The sequence below is a fragment of the Pongo pygmaeus genome, chromosome 6 (assembly GCF_028885625.2).
Source record: "Pongo pygmaeus isolate AG05252 chromosome 6, NHGRI_mPonPyg2-v2.0_pri, whole genome shotgun sequence".
NCBI lineage: Eukaryota > Metazoa > Chordata > Mammalia > Primates > Hominidae > Pongo > Pongo pygmaeus.
The window spans coordinates 12511267-12520684 of NC_072379.2; the positions used below are offsets into that span (position 1 = coordinate 12511267).

General features: G+C 46.9%; 1 protein-coding gene across 1 annotated transcript; it reads left to right on the forward strand.

Moving 5' to 3' along the window:
• The first annotated feature begins 624 nt into the window (after nucleotides 1-624).
• Nucleotides 625-3117, forward strand: CCL26 (C-C motif chemokine ligand 26). The gene is made up of 3 exons (XM_054496583.1): nucleotides 625-697; nucleotides 799-913; nucleotides 3021-3117. The coding sequence occupies exons 1-3, from the start codon at nucleotides 625-627 to the stop codon at nucleotides 3115-3117; spliced, it is 285 nt and encodes a 94-aa protein (XP_054352558.1).
• Nucleotides 3118-9418: the final 6301 nt, after the last annotated feature.

A 9418-nucleotide genomic window follows, 5' to 3' on the forward strand; every position in this document is an offset into this window, starting at 1 on the left:
GAACCAGACTCCCTGGGGCCTGCCTGCCCCTGCTCTTCTCCCAAATTCTCTTCCTTTTTTGTCCCTGTTGATGGAATTCAATAAAGGGATCTCTACCATCTGTCACTTGTTTTTTTTGTTGTTTGTTTGGTTGTTTTTTTTTTTTTTTTTTTTGGCAGTCTCACTCTGTCGCCCAGGCTGGAGTGCAGTGGCGCCATCTCAGCTCACTGCAACCTCCACCTCCCAGGTTCAAGTGATTCTCCTGCCTCAGCCTCCGGAGTAGCTGGGATTACAGTTACCTGCCACCATGCCCGGCCAATTTTTGTGTTTTTAGTAGAGACAGGGTTTCTCCCTGTTGGCCAGGCTGATCTTGAACTCCTGACCTCAAGGGATCCGCCCACCTCGGTCTCCCAAAGTGCTGTGATCACAGGTGTGAGCCACCACACCCAGCCCCAGATTATCTTTCTTCACTGTCTAATTTCATTCCTATGAGTATTAGATTGCTTTTCCTGGGTCAAAAGTGCTGCTTCTGTTCCCAACCACAAAATTCTCTGGAACTGTTTTCAGGGCCGTCTCAGTCTCATAAAAGGGGATCAGGCAGGAGGAGTTTGGGAGAAACCTGTGAAGGGCCTGATTTGCAGCATCATGACATGCCTCTCTTTGGCCTCTGCTGTGCTCCTGGCCTCCCTCCTGAGTCTCCACCTTGGAACTGCCACACATACGTAGCTGGCCAATTCCCCTCCTGGGGTTCCTTCCCGGACCGCCTGGGAGTGGATGGAAAGGAGTATCTCCAAAGCCCTTCCTCTCCCTGATTTTTAGGTGGGAGTGACATATCCAAAACCTGCTGCTTCCAATACAGCCACAAGCCCCTTCCCTGGACCTGGGTGCGAAGCTATGAATTCACCAGTAACAGCTGCTCCCAGCGGGCTGTGATGTGAGTATTTCTCGGATGTGCTTTCAGGGGCCCTGTCAGCCATGGAACAGGATGGGTGCTGGGCAGACCCCCAGGATGAGCCTTGGGATGGGAACCTGGAAACCCCACCTCTGCACACTAACAAGTGTGACTCTGAGCTTCAGGTAGAACCTGACTCTTTTTTTTCTCTTTTTGAGACGGAGTTTCTTTCTTGTTGCCCAGACTAGAGTGCAATGGCATGATCTTGGCTCACTGCAACCTCCCCCTCCCAAGTTCAAGCAATTCTCCTGCCTCAGCCTCCCAAGTAGCTGGAATTACAGGCACATGCCACCATGCTCAGCTAATTTTTGTGTTATTAGTAGGGACGGAATTTCACCATGGTTGGCCAGGCTGGTCTTGAACTTCTGAGCTCATGTGATTTGCCCGCCTCAGCCTCTCAAAATGCTGGGATTACAGGTGTGAGCCATTGGGCCCAGCCAACCCCCACTTTTAATAAACTCACAGTGAAGTAAGGAGCTCAGGAATCATCAGCTATGTTGAATAACCTTGAAAATGTGGCTAACAATTAAACGACATGTTGAGTGCAGGGTTCCTTTCTGGGGTGATGAAAATATCCTAAAATTGATTGTGGTGACGGTTGCATCATCTATGACTATACTAAAAACCACTGAATTATAATTATAGCCTTTAAATTGGTGGAGGTGTACATGATGGGGAGGTTTAGACGATCGCTTGAGCCCAGGAGTTCAAGGCTGCAGTGAGGTATGATCGCACCACTGCACTCCAGCCTGGGTAACACAGAGAGACTTCATCTCTAACAAAAGAAAAAAGAAAAGAGTAAATTACAGTTATCCCCCAGTAACCACAGGGGATTGGTGCCAGGATTTCGGCATACGATTTCCCCTGCATTTATGCAGGTTTTGCATCACTGAGTTTCGTATTTTCTATCCTCCTTTGGTTGGAAAAAGGCTGCCTGTGAGTGGACCCACAGAGTTCAAATCTGTGTTGTTCAAGAGTCAACTGTATGTGCCGTATGAACTATATCCCAACAAAGGTGTTCTATTACAATGAAAGAATCAGCCGGGTGAGGTGGCGCAGGCCTGTAAGCCCAGTTACTCCGGAGGCTGAGTCAGGAGAATCGCTTGAACCCGGGAGGCGGAGTTTGCAGTGAGTAGAGATTGCGCCACTGCACTCCAGCCTGGGTGACAAGAGAGAAACTGTTTCAAAAAAATAAAATAGGCCAGGCGTGGTGGCTTACGCCTGTAATCCCAGCACTTTGGGAGGCCGAGGCGGGCAGATCTCCTGAGGTTGGGAGTTCGAAACTAGCCTGACCAACATGGAGAAACCCTGTTTCTACTAAAAATACAAAATTAGCTGGGCATGGTGGCGCATGCCTGTAATCCCAGCTACTTGGGAGGATGAGGTGGGAGAATCACTTGAACCTGGGAGGCAGAGGTTGCAGTGAGCCCAGATCGCGCCATTGCACTCCAGCCTGGGCAACAAGAACGAAACTCTGTCTCAAAAAAATAAATAAAAAATAAAATAAAGGCTAGGCATGGTGGCTCACGCCTGTTATCTCAGCACTTTGGGAGGCCGACACAGGCGGATCACCTGAGGTCAGGAGTTCGAGACCACCCTGGCCAACATGGCAAAACCTTGTCTCTATTAAAAACACAAAAATTAGCTGGGCGTGCTCCTGCGTGCCTATAATCCCAGCTACTTGGGAGTCTGAGGCAGGAGCATCACTTGAACCTGGGAAATGTAGGTTGCAATGAGCTGAGATCATGCCATTGCACTCCAATGTGGGCAACAGAGTGAGAGTGCGTCTCAAATAAACAAACAAACAAAAAAAGTGTCCTGGTGCAGGTTACATGCTGCAGGCTAGAACTGGTGGAAAACAGTAAATGGTACCTGGGAGAGGTGGATCTGGAGGCATAGTTTCCAGTGGAAATCAAGGTAGCAAAGAGGAGGGAGGCAAGGCCCAGGAGAAGAAGGGACAGGGACAGAGAGCAACAAGTTTGTGGCAAGGCCAGAAGACTAGTGAGAGAGCTGCCCCTCCTTCCCTTTCTATCCCATCCCAGGAGGCAAAGAGTCTCAGTATTGACTTACCCGTGTCTCTTTTTCACAGATTCACTACCAAAACAGACAAGAAAGTCTGTACCCATCCAAAGAAAAAATGGGTGCAAAGATACATTTCTTTACTGAAAACTCCGAAACAATTGTGACTCAGCTGAATTTTCATCCAAGGACGCCTGGACCCCGCTCTTGGCTCTGCGGCCCTCAGGGGAGCCTGCAGAATCTTTTCTGAAGGCTACATGGACCCACTGGGGAGGACAGGGTGTTTCCTCCCAGAGTTACTTTAATAAAGGTTGTTCATAGAGTTGACTTGTTCATAACATTTTTTGTCCATAAAACCCGAGTTTTCTTTAAGGAAAGAAAATTGATTCAATATGGATGTCTGGTTGCCTGGGAGGTCCCCAACCCCCGAGGAGACCCTGATACTGTATTCTGCCGTGGGTTTTTGTTTGTGCAAAAAAAAGCAAGGGTAATTTTAATACACTTTGGTAAAATGTTCACTGAATGTTTTAACATTATTTAGAGAACAAGTTTAGTTTATTTGGAAAAGTAGGTTCTGCGCAACACCTCACAGCCCGTCAGTGCCGTGTAAATGTAGTAGCTCCGTGTTTAGCAGCGTTTTCTCTTAAGAAAGCAAGACACTAATTAGTAAATGTGAATATTATCTACTTACCAAACTGAGGGTGCCTATGTCTATAAAGCTTAAACAAGCTTTTTACAAAAATAATCAGCCGGGTACAGTGGTTCACGGCTCTAATCCCAGCACTTTGGGAGGCTGAGGTGGGAGGATCACTTGAGCCCAGGAGTTTGAGATCAGCCTGGGCAACATAGTGACACCCATCACTACAAAAAAATTTAAAAGTTACTCAGACGTGGTGGCGTGTGCCTGTAGTCTCAGCTACTTGGGAGGCTGAGGTGGGAGGATCGCTTGAGCCTGGGAGGTCGAGGATGCAGTGAGCCATGATCATACCACTGCACTCCAGTCTGAGCAAGAGAGCAAGACCCTGTCTCAAATAATAATAATAATAAAGACCAACCTGGGCACCGCAGTGAAACCCTGTCTCTACCAAAACACAAAAAATTAGCCAGGTGTGGTGGCACATGCCTGTGGTTCCAGCTACTCGGGAGGCTGAGGCAGGAGGATTACTTGAGGCCAGGAGTTGGAGGTTGCAGTGGGCTAAGATCACACCACTGCACTCCAGCCTGGGTGATAAAGTGAGCCCCTGTCTCGAAAATATTTTTTTAATAAAAAATAAAAAGTCCAGGCACGGTGGCTCATGCCTGTAATCCCAACACTTTGGGAGGCCGAGGCAGGTGGATCACGAGGTCAGGAGATCGAGACCATCCTGGCTAACACAGTGAAACCCTATCTCTACTAAAAATACAAAAAATTAACAGGGCGTGGTGGCGAGTGCCTGTAGTCCCAGCTACTCGGGAGGCTGAGGCAGGAGAATACTGTGAACCTGGGAGGCAGAGCTTGCAGTGAGTGGAGATCGCTCCACTGCACTCCAGCCTGGGCGACAGAGCGAGACTCCGTCTCAAAATAAATAAATTAATTAATTAATAATAATTAAAAAATCAAATAATTATTTTTGCAATTTCTTGCAACTTTTTGTGAATCTACAATTATTGTTTATAGTTATTAATTATTAATATCTATAATTATTATAGATTTACAAGAAGTTGCAAAAATAGTATGGGGAGGTCAGGTGTATCTTTTTTATTATTGAGACAGAGTCTTGCTCTGTCACCCAGACCGGAGTGCAGTGGCATAATTACAGCTCCCTATAGCCTCTACCTCCCTGAGTTCAGGTGACCCTCCCACCTCAGCCTCCCAAGTAGGTAGGACTACAGGCATGTTCCACCACACCCGGCTAACTCTTGTATTTTTGGCAGAGACAGGGTTTCACCATGTTTCCCAGGCTGGTCTCAAATTCTTGGGCTCAAACCATCTGCCCACCTCAGCCTCCCAAAGCGCTGGGATTACAGGTGTTAGCCACCATGCCCAGCCCCCAAATCTATCTTTTATTTAGTTTACCCCAATGGCTACAGCTTACATAATTATAATGCATAATCAAACCCAGGAAATTGACATTGGTATAAAGCGTGTGCATAGTTCTGTCATACTGTCGTTTTATCACGTGTATAGATTTATATCATAGCAAGTGAGATCCCGATCTATTTCAACGTCACGATCTCCCTCCATTTATCCCTTGACAATCACACCTCCCCTCCACCACCATTTTAGCTCCTGGCAACCACCATCCTACTCTTTGGTATTATGAATTTGACTTTTTAGATGCTATGTAGGTATAAGTGAGATCATGCAGTATTTGTCTTTCTGTGTCTGGCTTATTTCACTTTGCATAATGTCCTCTAGGTTTATCCATGTTGTTGCAAATGGCAGGATTTCCTTCTTTTTTAAGGCTGAATAATATTTCTTTTTTTTTTTTGAGACGGAGTCTCACTCTGTCACCCAGGCTGGAGTGCAGTGGAGCGATCTCGGCTCACTGCAAGCTCGGCCTCCTGGGTTCACGCCATTCTCCTGCCTCAGCCTCCCGAGTAGCTGGGACTACAGGTGCTGGCCACCACGCCCAGCTAATTTTTTGTATTTTTAGTAGAGATGGGGTTTCACCGTGTTAGCCAGGATTGCCACGATCTCCTGACCTCATGAGCATCTCGGCCTCCCAAAGTGCTGGGATTACTGGCGTGAGCCACCGCGCCCTGCAAGGCTGAATAATATTTCATTGCCTGTGTGGATCACATCTTCTTTATCCATTCATCCATTGATGGACACTTAGGTTGTTTCCATATATGGGCTGTTGTGAATAATGCTTCAATACACATGGAAGTACAGATACCTCATTGACACGTTGTTTTTTTTTTCTTTTTCTTTTTTTGAGACAAGAGTCTGGCTGTGTCGCCCAGGCTGGAGTGCAGTGGTGCAATCTCAGCTCACTGCAACCTCCGTCTCCCAGGACCTCTGCCTCCCGGGTTCAAGCTATTCTCCTCCCTCAGCCTCCCGAGTAGCTGGGACTACAGGTGTGCGCCACCACGCCTGGATAATTTTTGTATTTTTAGTAGAGACAGGGTTTCACCATATTGTTCAGGCTAGTCTTGAACTCCTGGCCTCAGGTGATCTGCCTACCTCGGCCTCCCAAAGTGCTGGGATTACAGGCACGAGGCAACGCCCCCGGCCGACATATTTATTTCAATTACCTTGGATAGGTACCCAGAAGTCAGGTTGCTGGGATGTACTGGCACTCCTATTGCCTATTTGAACTGTCTGAAGAAACTCCCTGCTGTTTTCCATAATGACTGAACCAATTTACATTCCCACCAACAGAGTCGAGGGTTCCCTTGTCTTCACATCTCATCAACGCTTATCATTTGTCCTTTTTAATTGTTTTGTTCTAATTGAGACATGGTCTCGCTCTATCATCCAGGCTGGAGGGCAGTGGCACAATCATAGCTCACTGCAGCCTTGACCTCCTGGGCTCAAGCGATCCACCCACCTCAGTTTCCTGAGTAGCTGGGACTACAGGTGTGTGTCACCACGTTTGGCTAGTTTCTGTATTTTTTTTTTTTTTTTTTTTTTTTGGTAGAGACGAGGTTTTGCCATGTTGCCCAGGCTTCACTTGTCTTTTTGATAAGTAGCAATTCTAATGGTGTGAAGTGATATATCTCACTGTGGTTTTGATTTGCATTTCCCTAATGATTAGCGATGTTGAGCTTTTTTTTTTTAAACGTACTTGGTGGTCATTTGTATGTATTTGAGGCTTCTTTGCCCATTGGTTTTTTTGTTTTGTTTTGTTTTGTTTTTGTTTTTGTTTTTTTGTTTTTTTGAGACAGAGTGTTGCTCTGTTGCCCAGGCTCGAGTGCAGTGGCTCAATCTCAGCTCACTGCAACCTCTGCCTCCCGGGCTCAAGCTATTCCCCTGCCTCAGCCTCCTGAGTAGCTGGGATTACAGGCGCCCGCCACCACACCCAGCTAATTTTTGTATTTTTAGTAGAGACGGGATTTCACCACGTTGGCCATTCTGGTCTCAAACTCCTGACCTCAGGTGATCCACCCGCCTTGGCCTCCCAAACCAAAGTGCTGAGATTACAGGCATGAGCCACCGGACCCATTTTTTGCTTTTTGTTTTTTGGTTTTTTTCAAATGTAGTCTTGTTCTGTTGCCCAGGCTGGAGTGCAGTGGCGCCATCTCAGCTCACTGCAACCTCTGCCTCCCAGGTTCAAGCGATTCTTATTTATGTTTACATTGTAAAAACACAAAATCATTCATGAGAGCTATTGGCTATCAGTACTTGGCATTTAGGAAGCACTTACTGCTCAAAGTCCAATCTTCTTAAAATTTTTTGTCTCAGGTCTTGGATGATGTTTTAGATGTTGTTTCCCCAGAAATAAACCTTAAGATAAGAATTTGCATGTAATGTTTTGAAGGTGATCTCAGGAGACACCAGTAGGGAGTGGGGACGTGAGACAGAAAAGGGAAAGCCTCCAATAAGTGTGTATTATCAAGCAAGGTACCAGTGTGGGCTACAGTGCTTAACGGTGTTGAGGAGCTCTGGGCAATGATGTAAAACCCATGTCTCAGAGTTAGCCCCACCCACGGGGCAAGGGAGCAAGGGTATTTATACACCAACTTCAGGCAGTCATTGGCTGATGGCTGATGTGGTGGGGCAGGGGTGAGTGTTAATTCTCCAGGACTTCCTGCCAGCTGCGTGTAAGGGCAGAGTGGACCACTAGAGTTCCAGATTCTGCAGGCTGTAGAATATAATTAATTGTAAGAGGCCAGGAGTGGTGGCTCACGCCTGTAATCTCAGCACTTTGGGAGGCCGAGGAGGGCGGATCACTTAAAGTCAGGAGTTCGAGACCAGCCTGGCCAACATGGTGAAACCCTATCTCTACTAAAAATACAAGAAAATTAGCCAGGCGTGGTGACAGGCAACTATAATCCCAGCTACTTGGGAGGCTGAGGCATGAGAATCACTTGAATCCAAGAGGCGGTGGTAGCAGTGAGCCGAGATCATGCCATTGCACTCCAGACTGGGCAACAAGAATGAAACTCCATCTCAAAAAATAATAATAATAATAAATGAAATAAAATTCTGCTTGCCAAACTAGACATAAAAGGGCAAAATGCCTCTTCCTTTTGATAAGAATGTCAAGGTTATGGCCAGGCACGGTGGCTCATGCCTGTAATCCCAGCACTTTGGGAGGCCGAGGCAGGGGGATCACCTGAGGTCAGGAGTTCGAGACCAGCCTGATGGGGTGAAATCCTGCCTCTACTAAAAATACAAAAATTAGCTATGTATGGTAGCTAGCGCCTGTCGTCCCAGCTACTTGGGAGGCTGAGACAGGAGAATTGTTTGAACCTGGGAGGCATTGCAGTGAGCCGAAATCGCACCACTGCACTCCAGCCTGGGCGACAGAGAGAGACTCCATCTCAAAAAAAAAAAAAAAAAAAGAATGTCAGGGTCACATTTTTCAGAAGGCCTTGGTGATTTTTGTCATGTCCCCAAACAGCAGTGGCTGTCTGGCCTCTGGCACCTTTTGTTTCCCGTGTACAGCGCTTTTATACAATTGTAATATGGTTATTGATGTTCTTAGCTCTGCTACCAGACTGCAGCCTCCTTGCGTTTGGGGATTAATTCATTTTTTTAGTTAAAAAAATTATTATTGGCCGGGTGTGGTGGCTCATGCCTGTAATCCCAGCACTTTGGGAGGCCAAGGTGGGCGGATCACGAGGTCAGGAATTCGAGACCAGCCTGGTCAATATGGTGAAACCCTGTGTCTACTAAAAATACAAAAATTAGCTGGGCGTGGTGACACATCCCTGTAATCCCAGCTACTCGGGAGGCTGAGGCAAGAGAATTGCTTGAACCAGGAAGTCGGAGGTTTCAGTGAGCTGAGATCGCGCCACTGCACTCCAGCCTGGGCAACAGAACGAGACTCTGTCTCAAAAAAAAAAAAATAAATAAATTATTATTATGAAGCCTGATGCAGTGGATCACACCTGTAATTCCAGCACTTTGGGAGGCTGAGGTGGAAAGATCATCTGAGCCCAGGAAGTTGGAGGGTGCAGTCAGCAGAGATTGCGCCACTGCATTCCAGCCTGGGTGACAGAGGGAGACCCTGTTTTTTTTTTTTAAAAAAAAAAAAAAGTACTATTATTATTACAAAAAAACTTTTTGGGGCCAGACCCAGTGGCTCATCCCTATAATCTCAGCACTTTGGGAGGCGGAAGCTGGCAGATCACTTGAGGCCAGGAGTTCAAGACCAGCTTGGCCAACATGATGAAACCCCGTTTCTACTAAAAATGCAAAAATTAGCCGGGTATGGTGGCACCTGCCTGTAATCCCAGTTACTTGGGAGGCTGAGGCAGGAGAATCGCTTGAATCTGGGAGGTGGAGTTTGCAGTGAGTTGAGATCACACGGCTGCACT

What these genes read in the sequence shown, in the direction of transcription:
- CCL26 (XM_054496583.1), top strand. Translation starts at nt 625, where the DNA reads ATGACATGCCTCTCTTTGGCCTCTGCTGTGCTCCTGGCCTCCCTCCTG. An exon ending in CCACCTTGGAACTGCCACAC is followed by an intron (nt 698 to 798) that starts ATACGTAGCTGG and finishes CCTGATTTTTAG; the next exon opens with GTGGGAGTGACATATCCAAA. An exon ending in TGCTCCCAGCGGGCTGTGAT is followed by an intron (nt 914 to 3,020) that starts GTGAGTATTTCT and finishes TCTTTTTCACAG; the next exon opens with ATTCACTACCAAAACAGACA.